The sequence below is a fragment of the Syngnathoides biaculeatus genome, chromosome 8 (genome assembly GCF_019802595.1).
Source record: "Syngnathoides biaculeatus isolate LvHL_M chromosome 8, ASM1980259v1, whole genome shotgun sequence".
Taxonomy (NCBI): Eukaryota; Metazoa; Chordata; class Actinopteri; order Syngnathiformes; family Syngnathidae; genus Syngnathoides; species Syngnathoides biaculeatus.
In genome coordinates this window covers 10,890,176-10,907,052 of record NC_084647.1, presented here as the reverse complement: position 1 = coordinate 10,907,052, position 16,877 = coordinate 10,890,176, and the positions used below count along the sequence as shown (strand labels likewise).

At 48.3% G+C, this 16,877-nt stretch overlaps 1 protein-coding gene, 1 non-coding gene and 4 pseudogenes across 4 annotated transcripts; 4 read left to right on the top strand and 2 right to left on the bottom strand.

The window, feature by feature from the left end:
* Positions 1 to 1,239: 1,239 nt before the first annotated feature.
* On the top strand, positions 1,240 to 1,460 carry LOC133505414 (U2 spliceosomal RNA; annotated as a pseudogene).
* An 891-nt stretch (positions 1,461 to 2,351) lies between these two features.
* Positions 2,352 to 2,557, top strand: LOC133505415 (U2 spliceosomal RNA; annotated as a pseudogene).
* A 4,372-nt stretch (positions 2,558 to 6,929) lies between these two features.
* LOC133505096 (heterogeneous nuclear ribonucleoprotein L-like) lies at positions 6,930 to 14,471 on the top strand. 3 transcript variants are annotated; one of them, XM_061828002.1, is made up of 7 exons: positions 6,930 to 7,086; positions 9,338 to 9,585; positions 9,675 to 9,796; positions 9,894 to 10,095; positions 10,165 to 10,222; positions 13,878 to 13,988; positions 14,092 to 14,471. In XM_061828002.1, the coding sequence occupies exons 1-7, from the start codon at positions 7,062 to 7,064 to the stop codon at positions 14,148 to 14,150; spliced, it is 825 nt and encodes a 274-aa protein (XP_061683986.1). In that variant the 5' UTR covers positions 6,930 to 7,061; the 3' UTR covers positions 14,151 to 14,471. The 3 variants fall into 3 exon arrangements, with proteins under 3 accessions (XP_061683986.1, XP_061683985.1, XP_061683984.1); XM_061828001.1 differs by lacking the exon at positions 6,930 to 7,086 and adding an exon at positions 9,190 to 9,238 and having other exon boundaries at positions 10,165 to 10,216; XM_061828000.1 differs by lacking the exon at positions 6,930 to 7,086 and adding an exon at positions 9,190 to 9,238.
* On the bottom strand, positions 7,708 to 7,916 carry LOC133505413 (U2 spliceosomal RNA; annotated as a pseudogene).
* Positions 14,472 to 15,828: 1,357 nt separating the features above from the next.
* LOC133505409 (U2 spliceosomal RNA) lies at positions 15,829 to 16,019 on the top strand. Its single transcript, XR_009796250.1, has one exon. It is a non-coding gene; the product is annotated as a U2 spliceosomal RNA (small nuclear RNA).
* A 637-nt stretch (positions 16,020 to 16,656) lies between these two features.
* Positions 16,657 to 16,876, bottom strand: LOC133505410 (U2 spliceosomal RNA; annotated as a pseudogene).
* Between the last annotated feature and the right edge of the window lies 1 nt (position 16,877).

The following is a 16,877-nucleotide window of genomic DNA, read 5'->3' as shown; positions in this document are numbered from 1 at the left end:
TACTTCCTCTGGGGCTCCAAGTGGGAAAGACTCAGGAGGGAGGTTGTCAAGAAGACGAAAGAAAAGAAAAAGGAGGAAAAGGGCGTGCCGGACTTCCAGATCTCCTCGGGAGCAAATATACCTCCTTACACCTCCGAAGTGCATGGGGCCCATCCGTATTCCAAAATGCCAAGCAATGCACGGTTCTGGATGGGCTCATACCTTCGGAAGTTGAAACTCATTCCAGTTGACAACAGAAGTCCTGTTTCTTTTAAATACCACCAGCGTATGCTTTTATTAAAAATTTTTTACAATTTTTTAAACTGGAAACATGAAGGCTGTCAGTTTGGTTTTAAAAAATCATCGTGCTCTATTTCTGCTGTGCAGGAACGGAATACAGTGAGCCAGTGCGCGGGCTTGCATTCGGTGAGTCCACAACAGTTTGGCGCAACGTAAACCATCCTGCACTCCCAAACAGACTTCGGGACCTGTCATGGTTGGATGCCCATGAAGTCCTCCCAGTCAGGACGTTACGTGCACTCCCGGGGTAGGTCAGCGCACTCAACATGCCCACCGACCAGGTTGTGGCGCCCCTGAGTCGGTGAGCCATCTATTCTGGGAGTGCAGCGCTTGCCGTAGACCTGTGGGCGACAGCGGCCACCTGCAATTCCGGACTTACCGGCAAGGGGGGTCCTCAACGAGCAATTCGTACTTTATGGGGTGAGCCAGTTGAGGTTTACAAAGGAGGAGTTCGAGAGGTACTGGCTCACCGTTGCCGCCATCAAAGACGCCATTTGGACCTCCAGAAACTTGCTGGTAAGGAGGGTACAGGACAGACCCCCCCCCGTGGCTGTGCTCCAGATGGCTGCAGCCTTTATTAAGGCTGCACGCGGCAGGCCACGACACAGCCACAAAGAAGAGTCGTCTGTGCCTCACCCGGAGGAGGGAACCGGAGCTTCACGGTGAAGGAGGTCTCGGCGCGGCGGCCCTGACGTGATGGGAGAGGAAGGAGGAGAGAAAGAAAGAAGAGAAAAATGCGGGGGACCGTCGCTGGGCAGACGTGGGCAGTGTCCTGGAGCAGCTGCTTGAGAGTGTGGGATGAGTTTCACTTAGCAAGGATTCATACTGTGTCTGCACGTAGGAAAAAAAAAAAAAAAAAAAATAATTGAGCCCTCCTTTTTATCATTATTGTATTATTTAATATTTTAAAGCCAAGACAGTCATCAATTTATGTAAGATATGAGTGAAATGTAAAAAGTGTTTTCTTCTTTTAAACATGTGTAATGTAAAGTCTTAAGACAATAAAAGGTACAAAAGAAAAAAAAAAAAATGTTTCTTATCAGTTTAATATCTGATACGTCCCCTATCCGGGGACCATATATTAAATTGATTTTTGGAACAGGGAGATGGAATAGGGGCTTGCTCCGTCCACTCCACGCATCGACCTGGTATGCAGTACCTCCAGGAACGGTGCACCCCCACAAGTAGGTTAAAAGCAACTCGTCATAGGAACTGCGGCTGAAGGGGAGAGCTTACTTCTTCTCACGCGATTCGTATGAGCGTGCGCCTGGTTAAAACGAGCGTTAAAATCAGTACACGTAATCCAGGTTGTCAGAGGGTGTTCTGCCCTGAATGTATATGAATTTATGTTATTATATGGTGACTCTGCAATGTGTGAATGACAGCAGACAGCGACTTCAAATACTTGGGGTCAACAATACAGAGCAATGGAGAGTGTGGTCAGGAAGTGAAGAAACGGGTCCAAGCAGGTTGGAACAGCTGGCGAAAGGTGTCTGGTGTGTTATGTGACAGAAGAGTGTCTGCTAGGATGAAGGGCAAAGTTTACAAAACAGTGGTGAGGCCGGCCATGATGTACGGATTAGAGACGGTGGCACTGAAGAAACAACAGGAAGCTGAACTGGAGGTGGCAGAAATGAAGATGTTGAGGTTCTCGCTCGGAGTGACCAGGTTGGATAGGATTAGAAATGAGCTCATTAGAGGGACAGCCAAAGCTGGATGTTTTGGAGACAAGATTGAGAGAGCAGACTTCGATGGTTTGGACATGTTCAGAGGTGAGAGAGTGAGTATATTGGTAGAAGGATGCTGAGGATGGAGCTCCCAGGCAAAAGAGCGAGAGGAAGACCAAAGAGAAGGTTTATGGATGTGGTGAGGGAAGACATGAGGGCAGTTGGGGTTAGAGAGGAAGATGCAGGAGATAGGCTAAGATGGCAAAAGATGACACGCTGTGGCGACCCCTAACGGGACAAGCCAAAAGGAAAAGAAGAATTGTATTATTTATACTTTAAAGCCAAGACAGTCTTCAATTTTATGTAAATTTTGAATGAAATGTAAAAAGTGTTTTGTCTTTTTAAATGTTTGCAATGTAAAGTCTTGTTAAGACAATAAAAGTGTACAAAAGAAAAATCTGTTCTTCTCAGTTTAATATCTGATACGTCCGCTATCCGGGGACCATATATTAAATTGATTTTTGGAACAGGGAGATGGAATTGGGTCTTTGCTCCGCCCACTCCACGAATCGACCTGGTATTGCAGTACCTCCAGGAACGGTGCACACCCCACAAGGAGGTTAAAAGCAACTCGTCATATGGAACTGCGGCTGATGGGGAGAGCTTACTTCTTCTCACACGACTCGTATGTTGTCCGATGTTGGGGGTGTTTTAGGGTCACGTGGTCCCCGCCGAGCCTTTTGAACTCAGCCACAACCCTATTCCCTTTTCACCCTGGATAAAACCTTTCATAATGTTGGAATTTTATTTCTAAATCATCATAAACTTAAGTTAGTAATCTGACTCCAATTTGTGATCTTATCCAACTGCCACTCATTGTCACGAACGGGGCACGAGGGTGGACCCAAATGCACGACTCCAGAGACAAGCAGACAGTGCAGAGGGAACCTTTATTCGGTCCAAGGTGTAGGATCAGGAAGACAGTCCTAACAATCAGAAGTAATAGTACGGCAGGCTTACGAGGGTGGTCAGTGGACAGGCGTGGGTCGGTGCACGGAGAGCAGAAGTCAGGCAAACAGGAGTGCGGGAACGAGGCAACAAGGACGACGATCTAGCGGAGGACAAGTCGTCCCCCAAGTCCTATATATACACTGGAAGGCATCAGCCGGGACGAGGTGCAAGTGTGCGCTGACTAATTGGCTGGCCAAGCCCAGCCTGGGCAGAAAGCCCGGAGCATGACAGTACCCCCCGCCCCCTCAACGGCCGGCTCTGGACGGCCCAGGAGCATCAGGGTGAGCCGCGTGAAAGTCCCTGTTCCTCTCCGGCGGGAAGACAGCAACCGGCGCACAGTATACACCGGCCCCCCGTCGACCATGCGGGGGGGGGGGGGGGGCTTGACCGGAGGAGCCAGCGACGAAGTGCGATTCGGGCGAAGTCTGCTGACGTGGAACGTAGGGTGCACCTTCATCGACCTGGGCAGTTTGAGCGAGACGGCGACCGGGTTAATAATCTTGGAAATCGGGAACGGGCCAACGAACCTGGGAGCAAGTTTGCGGGATTCCGTCCGCAGCGGGAGATCTTTGGTGGAGAGCCACACTCGCTGTCCCACTCTGAGCTCTGGTGCGGCCCTTCTCTTGCGGTCCGCTATGGCCTTGTAGGCACTGCTCATGCGCAGCAGTGTCCTCCGAGCTGCTTCCCAGGTCCGTTTGCAGCGTCGCACCACGGCCAGGGCCGACGGGACCGCGGAGTCTGTGACCAGTGGAGGAAACAGGGACGGAGGATAGCCAAGCACGACATGGAGTGGAGCCATACCTGTTGAGGCGGAGGGTAGAGAATTGTGGGCATACTCCACCCACTTGATGTGCTGGCTCCACGTGCTCTGGTCCCTGGATGCCAGACATCGAAGACCGGTCTCCAACTCCTGATTCATCCTCTCAGTCTGGCCATTAGACTCCGGGTGATGACCCGATGTCCGACTAGCTGAAGCGCCGATGAGGTTGCAGAACTCCTTCCAGAAACGGGCGCTGAATTGCGGACCCCTGTCCGAAACGATGTCCTGGGGTAGCCCGTGGTAACGGACGACTTCGTCTTGCACCAGCTGGGCTGTCTGCTTGGCCGACGGGATCTTCGGAAGCGGCACGAAGTGGACCATCTTGGAGAAACGGTCCACTACGGACAGAAACCACTGTGTTCCCTTGTGAAGGCGGCAGGCCGGTGACGGAAGTCCAGCGCGATGTGTGACCACGGACGAAAGGGGATGGACAGGGGTCGCAACTCACCAACAGGCCGTAGGCGGGAAGTCTTATTGGCAGCACACACCGGGCAGGCATTGACGAACTCCCTTACGTCCTTGTTGAGGTTAGGCCACCAGAACCTCTGTTCGACCACTGAACGCGTCTTCGCCATACCCGGGTGGCAGACCGTCTTGTTGGTATGGGCCCAGTTGATGACGTCTCCCCGCAGAGATGGAATGACGAAAAGGCGGCCCGACGGACAATCCGCGGGCGGCGGCGTCTCTCCCAGGGCCTCCTTCACCCGCGACTCGATCGCCCAGGTGAAGCCGGACACGAAGCACGCCCCTGGCAGGATAGTAGCGGCTTCCTCATCCGTGCGCCCTCCCTCGTGGATCCGCGAGAGTGCATCCGGCTTGCCGTTCTTGGAGCCTGGGCGGAAGGACACCGTAAAGCGGAAGCGGGTGAAAAACAGGGCCCACCTGGCCTGACGGGCGTTCAACCTCTACGCAGACTTCAGGTATTCAAGGTTCTTATGGTCCGTGAAGACAACGAACGGTACTTGCGAGGCCTCCAGCCAGTGCCGCCACTTCTCCAACGCGCTCTTGACCGCCAGCAGTTCCCGATCTCCCACGTCGTAGTTCCTCTCTGCCGGGGTCAGCTTCCTAGACAGGAACGCGCACGGGTGTATCCTTCCGTCCCTGGGACTCCTCTGCGACAAGACTGCTCCGATTCCTGAATTAGATGCATCCACCTCCACCACAAACTGGTTATCTGGATCCGGAACAATGAGAACAGGCGCAGTAGTGAAACTTGCCTTTAGCCTGCTGAAGGCCTCCTGGCAGGTCCCGGACCACCCGAAGGTGGTGTGTGGCGAGGTGAGCGAATGCAGAGGAGCGGCCACGGAAGTGAAGTTCCTTATGAACTTCCTATAGAAATTGGCAAACCCCAAAAACCTCTGTACTTCCCTCCTGTTGGTGGGGGTAGGCCACCGCAGCACCGCGTCGACCTTCCCGGGGTCCATCCGTATCTCTCCCAGGTCCGGGGCGGTACTAGGTTCTGTTAGCCGAACCGGCGCGACTTGAATACCCCTGTCTTCCTGGACAGCGAAACAGCGACTGAGACAGTCCTCTCCCCAAGTCTTGATCTGACCCGTGGTCCAATCTTTCTGTGGGTTATGTTCTTTGAGCCACGGGCCGCCCAAGATGATGTCGCTACTACGTGCGTTGAAGACATGGAAGCTAATACGCTCCGAGTGAGCGTCCGGAAAGCTCATACGTAGCGTCTGAGTGCAATGTGTAACCAGACAAAGGAACTTGCCGTTGGCGGCATAGGCGTGACGAAACTGTTGCGTGGGGAAGGTTGCTGCCCCCAGCTCTTCGACCACGCGGGGATTTATCAGGTTTGCTTCCGACCCAGAATCTATGAAAGCCGTCACAGTGCATGAACGGGAGTCCGTTCCCAAGGTGAGGTGAAGAAGGGACCTCCCTGAACCCTCCGCGGTGTACCGCACACTCACCGGAGTAGAGACCCTGATGTCAGAGTGCTGTGGTCGAGTCGGGCAGCGGGCGATCAAGTGTCCCAAACGCCCGCAGTAAAAACAACGCCCCTCCCGTCGCCGGCGCAGACGCTCCTCCACTGGCCCGTCGAGACCCTCCACCTGAGTGGGTTCAGCAGTGGACGACCGGGCGGCAGCTGGACTGGAGCCCTCCCTCTCTCCCTCAGTCATCACGGCTAGTTGATCCTCCATTACTAGTCGCTGGTCAACCTTGAGGGCCAACGCGATGAGTGTGTCCAGCGAGGGAGGAAGATCTACTGCAATGAGGAGTCCCCGGATTCGGGGGGAAAGCCCCTGGAAAAAGACGTCGTGCAGGGCGTCCTCGTTCCATCGACTCTCGGCGGCGCAGATTCGGAACTCAATGCCGTAGTCGGACACGCAGCGACGTCCTTGACAAATCGTCATGAGCGAGGACGCCGCCTGGCGTTCCGGAGCCGCGTACTGGAAAACCTGGGTGAGCGCGCAGACGAAGCTCGCCCATGAGCGGCAGATCTCCGAGTTACGACTCCACTCGGCGGTGGCCCACGCCTCCGCCCTCCCCGTCATGTGGGAAATGACGAAGGCGATCCGGGAGCGGTCCGTGGGAAAAGCAGACGCTTGCAGCTCAAAGTGGAGATCGCACTGCGCCAGGAAGGGCTTGACGTTACCGGAGTCGCCTGAGAACCGTTCTGGTCGAGAGAGCGGAGTGATGCCGGCACGGAGAGGCACAGGAGCAGCCGCGCTAGCTTGAGAAGCTAGCCACGGTTCCAGCTGGGCGCAGAGCTCCTGGATCTGGTGAGTCATACCCTGGAGAGCAGCCTCTTGCTCGCCCAGGCGTTTGCCCTGGACTTGCAGCGCACGGCGGATGGCTTCGGAGTCGGCTGGGTCCATGTTCTGGCTAGATCGTTCTGTCACGATACGGGGCTCAAGGGTGGACCCAAATGCACGACTCCAGAGACAGCAGACAGTACAGAGGAAACCTTTATTCGGTCCGAGGTCTGAGATCAGGCAGACAGTCCAAACAATCCGAAGTACTAGTACGGATGGGCTTACGAGGGTGGTCAGTGGACGGGCGTGGGTCGGTGCACGGAGAGCAGAAGTCAGGAAAACAGGAGTGCGGGAACGAGGCATAAAGAACAATGATCGTATTTGTCGTCCCCCGGGTCCTATATGTACTGGGTCTAATCAGTGGTCATGAGGCGCAGGTGTGCGCCTTCCGATTAGCTGGCCACGCCCAGCCCGGGCTGGAATCCAGGAGCATGACAATCTCTTTATTGATGCGTATCTTTTGCTCACATTGCTCACACATGCCAAATCATCAGTTAACCTTACTGGAGAGACCGGGGTATGGGAATGTGCCAGTTATTACCAGGTTGGTCATTATGATGAGGATAGTTTGTGGTGGTCTTATTTGATGATGTGGTTCTCTTTGCGATGCTCCTTATTTGTGATGCTCTTGATTTTCCTTTGATGCGTTTGTGATGCGGACCCTGCTGAATATTGGGGGAATGCTGTAAGACCTCTGTAGCCTTGCACTTCTAATCTGCTACAGCCAATGTCTGTCACTCATTTGTGCCCAGAATATTCTGTAAGTAAAAGCTTCGAAGAAACTGTTCATCATCTCCAGCCTGTATTTGGATAACCAACATTCTCACCACCCGAAGTTAAGCGAACACACGGCGAGGAAAAAAAGCGTCCTCCAACAGCCTTTTCCGCATTTGACCACCCTGGCGATGCATTCCTCAGTGGTTCCCATCTGCTGTCATTCGCACGTTGCCCACGTTGCAGAGTCGCCATATAATGAGATAAATTCATATAAATTCAGGACAAAACACCCTCTGACAACCTGAATTACGTGTACTGTTTTTAACGCTCGTTTCAACTAAGGGCGACATAGACATTTATTACAGCTCGGTCGAGCACGCAATGCTGGTTCGTTCAACACGAAAATCAGCCGCAGAGCCATATGACGAGTTGCTTTTAACCTACTTGTGGGGGGTGCACCGTTCCCGGAGGTACTGCAATACCAGGTCGATGCGTGGAGTGGACGGAGCAAGCCCCTATTCCACCTCCCTGTTCCAAAAATCAATTTAATATATGGTCCACAATAAGGGGACGTATCAAATATTAAACTGATAAGAACAGATTTTTCTTTCTTTTGTACACTTTTATTGTCTTAAGACCTTACATTTACAAATTTACAAACATTTAAAAGAAGAAAACACTTTTTACATTTCACTCATAATTTACATAAAATTGAAGACTGTCTTGGCTTTAAAGTATAAATAATACAATAAATATGATAAAAATTTATTGCATTGTAACATAATCTACATACTTTTTTTTCCCCTACTCTAGTCCTCCGACATTAAAATAAATAGTCTAGCCTGGTTTTTCCAGTACGTTTGGGGGGCTGCGGCGGACCGTGATATACATAGCGACTCTGACAGCGTAGCAAAATCGACCAATAAGATTGCGTATTGTGATCGGTGCATCACCTCCTGTGCTTGCTGTTGTCAGCAGTTACAAATGCGAATAAGTCAATGTTTGCCTAAGATTTAGACCATGATTGGACAGAATGCCGGCATGTTTATGTGCAAATGTTAGTGCTAGCTCTACCTTGCTAGGCTACATAACTTATTGTTGCCTCCTTGTGAGCTTTATTTTTTATTTTAAAATTTCACACCATCTCATCCTGGACTTTCTCCTTTGGCTTCAGGCCAGACCTTTCCCATTCGAAAAGAGAAAATCTCGTCCGGTTTAACCACTTTTTGTTCAATTATTCACATTCTCCGATAGTCATTGCATCTTAAAACAACACCATTTCTTTTTTAACTTTCTCCATTAATATCGAAACATAAGCTACATGCCTAGCTAGTCTTTGCTCGACGTTGCCCAGATTGTGTTGCGAACTAAGGCACCGGTAGTGGGCGCTCTCATTATAAAACACATTGATGGGCTGCGTAACTACTGTTAACATTTATGATCATGAGTGTACGTCTTTAAGAGCAGGGATTGGGGGCCGGTGTAACTAGTAGAAAGAAAGTGTGGGAGAGCAGCAGTCGTTGTTAGAGAAAGTTCTGTGTGCTGCCTAAGAGAAACTAGTGGCTTTTTCTTTTCATTTTTTACACTACGTATGTGAATTGTGCCATTGGATGTAACAACCAGTCATCCCTCACCATCAGCGGTGCACAATTGCACGCGCGCAGTTTAGAGGGAACATTGGATGACTTTTTGGGTATGCCGTCGTGCGATCGACCAAGACTGCCGGTCGATCGCAATCCACGCATTGAGCACCCCTGGTCTTAAACATCATCTCCCAAAGATCCAGTGATGCCTCACGGTTTTTATTTTCTCCCAATATTGCCGTAGTGATGCATTGTTGTCTTGTTACCTTGTATCCAGTTGGAGTAAAAGGTGTCACGTTTGATTTGTGAAGATAAAGCACAGTCATTCTAAAAGACAGAATAGAGTGGTATCGCAGTGCTTCATGGGGTGTCACAATAAGACCTGCACATTTTATGGTAGTCGTATGACATCGTGGCATCATGAAAAGAACAAATTTGTTTTATAGTGTAATCCAGGCGTGAGTGGTTTTGTTGTCTGTATCCATCCCCCAACAGGAACCGCTTACCACAACTATGATGACAGCTACGCTTCCTCGCCGTACGAGAGCCGCCATATGGGACCCCCAATGAGGGGACGTGGCGCAAGAAGCTACGGCCCCAGCTATGGACCCCCTCCGCCTCCCCCTGGCGAGTACGGATCCCACGCAGACTCGCCAGTGGTCATGGCGTACGGACTGGACCCGGTCAAGATGAACGCAGACCGTGTCTTCAACATTTTTTGTCTCTATGGCAACGTGGAGCGGGTCAGCACCTTATATTTAATGTCGATAGATGTCTGATGTAGCATATCCGCATCATAATAAATGTGCACAAACCTCATTTACCCTCGCAGGTGAAGTTTATGAAGAGTAAGCCGGGTGCTGCCATGGTGGAGATGGGTGACTGCTACGCCGTAGACCGTGCCATTACACACCTCAACAACAACTTCCTGTTTGGGCAGAAGCTCAACGTGTGGTGAGTGGATGCCCCCTTATAGATGAAAAAGTGATCGGATCATGCGCGTTATGTAAAACGTCACATATAACCCCTCTTTCCAATTGTGTGGACGCAGCGTGTCCAAGCAGCAGGCCATCGTGCCAGGCCAGTGCTACGAACTAGAGGATGGCTCCAGCAGCTTCAAAGACTTCCACGGCTCCAGGAACAACCGCTTCACGTCCCCCGAGCAAGCGGCCAAGAACCGCATCCAGCACCCTAGCAACGTGCTCCACTTCTTCAACTCACAGCCTGACGTCACACCGGAGATCTTCTCCCAGGTGAGGCCCGAAACACCAGAGCCATGTAAGGCAAGCTGTCTTGATGAATATGTTGTGCTTTTCTTACAGATCTGTGAGGACATCGGCGTCAAGTGTCCTGTCAACGTCAAAATGTTCACAGGCAAGAGTAAGATGTTATGTGTTGTTAAGATTAGGGGCAAAAAAAGACATACTCTTAGGGTGTGTGTGTGGGGGGGGGGGGGGTTTGTCCTGCTCATGTAACACATTTGCCACTAATTGCTAGACAAATTTAAAGGTCCCGTGCCACGTAGACACGCACAGAAGCACACAGTGTCTGAAATATTTAACTTTTTTTTTACTGAATAAGATCCTATTGATGTGAACATTTCACCAGATATTGTGAACAACCCAGGTAATCCATACATACAAAGAAAGTAGAATAAATAAGTCAGTTTTTGCCTAATAATGAGAAAGGACACAGAGGAAAATGTATTGAACATGCGAAAGAAGGGAGGTGCAAAAACACATGGAAACCCAAGACCAAAAATCTATCAATCAATAATCCAGCCCCTTGTCAGAGCAAATGAATATTAGATGGCTGAGTACTAAGTTACGGTCTCATTGCCAAGGGGTGAGTCAAGATGCATCTCACGATGGGTAACAGCAAAAATCTGTCTCAAGATCATTACAAAGCAATTGGACCCAATCATAACGATGGGATTGGTTGCAGGAAGCTAATCATACCACCAGAAATTTGCCTCGATCAGGTGCCCCTCGTAAGATTTTTGACTGAGGAGTGAAAAGGATAATCAGGAGTTGTCCGAGCGCCTAGGACCACCTGTGGAGATCTTGAAAAAGGCTTGGAATTGACCCCTCTGTGAATGTTGCGCAATCCGCGTCACTGACCAATCAGAGGCCAGAGATCTGCCTAATCTCGGACTCAAATCTCAGACAACACTGGCTGGATGGTCCAGTATAGTTTCTGTCGGCGTTTTATCGCGTATTTGGGTTTTTTAACAATAGATATGGTTAAGAGGTGTAGTCACAGACTTGTAATAGTGACAACAGGTATCCTGAAAGGCTAGTTGGTGGAGTTCAATTCGTACCTTTCCAAACCGAAGACATCATCAACTCAATCCATCAAAAATCAACCGGAACAGAAAGACCGAGTATGAAAAATGTCTTGGATGGATAAAACTTTGAGGAAGACCGAATGATCAACTGAATCCATCAACCAGAACAGATATGTTTGCACGAAGGTAAACCCTAAAGTTGATTTTCAATACATGTCTCATATAAATGAATTAGCAGTTCTTCGCTTGCATAATATAGCTACGTGTGAATGATTGTCACACTTGATCTGTGTTGAGCGATATTTTGCGATGATCTGACTGCACAAACGTGTCCCATTGTTCGCGGCTAATTAGCTAAGCTAAACCGGACTACCAGTCCTAAAAGCCTTCGACGTGCACCCAGACACAAAGACTGAAGGAAGGATGTTTAAGGACACTAAAGTAGTGATTGTCGTACTCGGTCGGGACTTGCGTAGGTTCGGCACTAATTCAGGAATAATTATTGAGGGGAGCGCGTGACGTTACACAAAGAAAACGAGAGAAACAACTCGAAATCAAGCCTCGCCTTCTTTTCCTTCATACGGCGGTTCACAAATGGCTATACAGATACATATACAGATTCTGCACACAAGTGTGATATGTAACACGAAAATAGGAAACTGTCAATGACGAATTCGTCTTTGGGTTATAATATATTATGTGGCTTCTCGGTCTTCCTCTGACTCTGGGAAGATCTCGCACTAATATCAATGGTTTCTCCGTCGATATGCATGTAAATACCATTGAAATACCGCTCGCTGAAATACTTGAACCCTGCTGTCTGCTTTTCAACGATATTTCACTGTTAGCTAAGAATGCGAGTGAGAAATCAGCCGGTAAATCGGACAGTTTCGCTCTATTCCTTTCTTGCTGCGCCGATATTGTTCCTAATTGTTCGTCTGACGTCAGCGCACGTGGCGGGACGTCACTTCAGGAGGCGTGGTTAAGTGCCCTGTACGGAGGGGTCAATTAGCAGATATGCTAGTCACATGGAATATACTGAGTAATTCACTCAGGTGTCATGGCCTGTATGCCCACTGACCACGCAACAGCCCGTTGCTGGGGGGGATCTCAAAGTTCATTTGAAGTTTGCTGAACAACATTTGGACAAGCCAGTAAAATACTGGGAGAGGATTGTCTGGTTGATTGAGAGCAAACTTGATTTGTTTGGAACCCAGAGTGACAACGATGTTTGGAGGAGAAACGGCACTGCACGTCACCCTAAAAATGCCATTCCTACAGTGACGTTCGGCGGTGGAAACGTGATTGCGTGGGGCTGCTTTTCATCAAATGCTACTGGTACACTTCCCAAGATTGAAGGAAAGATGAATGGGCAAATTTACTGCGACATTCTTGACAAAAATGTGCTTCTATCCAGGAGGATGAAAATGAAACAATACTGAACATTTCTGAAGGGTAGTGATCCAGAACGTACTGCCACGGAGACTCTCAAGGGGTTTCAAAAACAAGCTGCTGGAATGACCTAGCCAATCACCTCACTTGAAACCAATTGGAAAATCTATGGAAAGAACTGAAACTCGACGTCCATAAAAGAAGCCCACGGAACCTTCAAGATTTGAAGACTGCTTGTGTGGAGGAATGGGCCCAAAAACACACCACAGCAATGCAGACAAGCAGTTTCTCCATACCGCACGCAACATGAACCTGTCATTGCAAACAAAGACTTTTTTGTACAAAATATTAAATAAAGACCAGTTGTCATGATCCATATTTTTTTTCCCTTGTCATGTCACATGATTACACGCAACCTAATTTCTGAGGTTATTTGTTCTATTTTCAGTATTTTTTGTATGAATTACTTTTGCTGTTCCCAACATTTGGTAAAATTTTCACATCAATAGCGCTGTTGCAAATACACTTAGTGTGAAAAATTCTGGCATGTTAAATACCCCCCCCCCCCCCTCCACAAGCCGAACCAGACCATATCCCACAGATTTACTTTATAGCGTATGCACTCTTACATTGTGAAATTAGATATTCACACAAAGACTTTGCAAATGTTTATCTACATACTTTGTTTCCAAACATTTTTATTCATCCTCCTCCTGTTGACTGAAACCACTTAAGCAGGGGTGCCCACACTTTTTTTGCCCCAAGATCAACTTTTCAAGCAGCAAGCCTCTTGCGTTCTACCGACATGCCCCGATGCATTGAGAAAACCCTCTCAACTACAACTCAAATACTCCTGTATGAAAGCACAGTTGTCCATTTCCTAATTTCAACTGGCATTGCAACTTGTAGATGGTCAAACTTGTCTAGTGTTGTGTGTATTTGTGCACTCGTGCACCCCGAGACTGTCATGGTGGCCGCATGAAAGAATTGCGTGTACACTGTGTTCAACTCATACTTACCCGGCACGGGAGATGCCATGATGAATAAGTTGGTTGACCAAGGATGTTGTTTGGCAGTTTCACTTGAGCTGCGCTGATCCCTGCAAATTCCCCTACTGTGGGAATCTCGGCTGCATCATTTATGGTGGTGGAGGACTAGTGTATGTGGTGTAATTCCTTGATCTCGTGTCAACATCGACTTGTGCAGTGTGATTGGAAGCTTTGTTTTCTATTTCACGAGTGAACAAAACTGTTCAATCCTCAAGGCTAGAAAAGCCAAAACTATTATTGCCCTTCACATTCTTTTTTTTTTTTTTTTTTTTTTTCCCCTTTCCCCTTCCTTTTTACCCTCCACAAGGCGGTGCCGCTCCAAGTGATCGCAGCGCTTCAGGTCTACTGGAGTGGGAGTCCATCAATGACGCCATGGAGGCTCTGGCCCTGATGAATCACTACCAGATGAAAAACGCAAGTATGTGGTGCACAGCTTTTTTTTTTTTTTTTTTTTTTGCCCATGTCATTTACTCAGTCATTCTTCCTGATATATTATAATTCCCGGCTCCTCCTGGTTTCAGCTGGTCCGTACCCGTACACCCTCAAGCTGTGCTTCTCCACCGTTCAACACACCAACTAAAAGAGGCTTCCAAATTTGGCTTTTGTTTGGAGTCCGCACGTAGATCACGGTTTGTGAGGATGTCAAATGTATTTGTGTCACAGTGACAAGATTCCAGTCTTGCAGTTTTTCTTAAACTCATGCTGAGCAAGTCAATTCATTTTAGGTTTGAGGGTGTCCTTTCCACATGTTCGTTTGAGCTTTTATTGGGAATTTTTTTTTTTTTGTTGTAAAATATACAAACATATATTTTAATTCCCACCTTGTGAGTTCTGCATAGTCCTACAGGCAGAGGGACTGTTTTGTTGTAAGAAAATACAATAAACATAATTGTGACTTTAAGTAGTGTTGGTGCATTGTTATTGACAAGTTATTTGAATGCAAGTCCATAATTTGCAAATAAAACAAAAAACAAAAAAAAGTTTGTTTTTAAATAACTAAATGTCACAAAAAAAGGATCTACCCTGACCGATTGTCCTGAGCTGTGGGTCATGACCAAAAGCGTAAGATTGTGAATACATGCGCCCGAAATGAGTTTCTTCCGTAGGGCATCCAGGCTCTCCATGAAGGAGGGGGTGAGAAGCTCTGTCATCCAGGAGGGTTCAGAAAGTAATGCCGCTGCTCCTCCACATTGAGATGAGCCAGATGAGGAGGCTCAGGCATCCGGTGATGTGTTCCAAGCATGTCCCACCAGTTGGAGTTACCCGTAATTGCCAGCCAATCGCAGGGCACGCGGAGACAGGCGACAGTCGCCCTCGCAATCACGTATCATTTGAAAGGATTGTTTGACCAACTGGAAGGACTTAAATGTTGTTGCACTTGTGACAATGAGAGAAAAAAAAAAATCATAAAGTAAGAATGAATTTTTGAATACGTCCGGATTTTTATCAGGTTGCTTCGACTAAATACGGAGGGAAGGGTCTGAGTACTTTTATGGCTGTGTGATATTTCATTTTTTCTTTTTGAATAAACCTCCCGAAATGGTCAACAATTCCAGTTTCTTTTCTGTCATTTATGAGGGGGTAAAAAAAAACAAAAAGAAAACAAAAAAACGTTTTTCACAAATGGCTGCAATATAACAGAGTGAAACATTTGCGGGGACGTACTTTGTGCCATCCAAAAGAAGGGCCTTTTACGTTCACGCCTTTTGACGTCGTTACCGCGTTTTATTCGATAGGCACGTGAACCGGAACGTCGGTCGAGCTCATCGTGGAAGGGAAGTCAAAGGCCTCCTGCGCAAACGGTGGCGCTCGAGTCCCAAGTGTCAGTCACAAAGCAGGAAGTAGTTCAGCGAGGCAGGGCCGTTTATTTCTTCCCATCAAAATGTTGAGCAAAGGGCTATTCTGCTCGTTGACACGTTATACGAACAAGCGATGATGATTACAAATAACACGTTATTTTATTTTGGTTATGAAAGGTTTTATCCAGGGTGAAAAGGGAATAGGGTTGTGGCTGCGTTCTATAGGCTCGGCGGGGACCACGTGACCCTAAAACACCCCCAACATCGGACAACATTCTTTCGATATAAACGTCGAAAACGGCTCGTCGCCATTCATTGTAAACCATTGATCGATGCCGTTTGCAAGACGCGTCCACGTGTGAGTCACAAGTGGTGATCATGAGTCGATCCTTGTGCGGCACCGTAACTTTGGCGTGTAGGCTGGAGAATCAGCTGGTGCGTGCCGGCAAACTAGTCGGCATCGCTTCTCGGCCTTTTGGCTAAGATCAAGTGTAGTATCTGTTCTTATCAGTTTAATATCTGATACGTCCCCTATCCGGGGACCATATATTAAATTGATTTTTGGAACAGGGAGATGGAATAGGGGCTTGCTCCGTCCACTCCACGCATCGACCTGGTATTGCAGTACCTCCAGGAACGGTGCACCCCCCACAAGTAGGTTAAAAGCAACTCGTCATATGGAACTGCGGCTGAAGGGGAGAGCTTACTTCTTCTCACGCGACTCGTATGAGCGCGCCTGGTTAAAACGAGCGTTTAAATCAGTACACGTAATCCAGGTTGTCAGAGGGTGTTTGCCCTGAATGTATATGAATTTATGTTATTATATGGTGACTCTGCAACGTGTGAATGACAGCAGATGGGAACCACTGAGGAATGCATCGCCAGGGTGGTCAAATGCGGAAAAGGCGTCAGTAGGTGGCAGCACCGGTTTGAAATGAGCAACCGACCCACCCACACGAAGCGAAGCGTTTTACCTGGTGGCTCTACCACCATATCGTGTCAATACCAGAGCAGGCACCTTTTTAACAGCTTAAAAATTGGAGATTTCTTGCATGTTTTTAATGGTTGTGGTTCCCATCTGCTGTCATTCACACGTTGCAGAGTCACCATATAATAACATAAATTCATATACATTCAGGGCAAAACACCCTCTGACAACCTGGATTACGTGTACTGATTTTAACGCTCGTTTTAACCAGGCGCACGCTCATACGAGTCGCGTGAGAAGAAGTAAGCTCTCCCCTTCAGCCGCAGTTCCATATGACGAGTTGCTTTTAACCTACTTGTGGGGGGTGCACCGTTCCTGGAGGTACTGCAATACCAGGTCGATGCGTGGAGTGGACGGAGCAAGCCCCTATTCCATCTCCCTGTTCCAAAAATCAATTTAATATATGGTCCCCGGATAGGGGACGTATCAGATATTAAACTGATAAGAACAGATTTTTTTTTTTTTATTACACTTTTATTGTCTTAAGACTTTACATTACACATGTTTAAAAGAAGCAAAC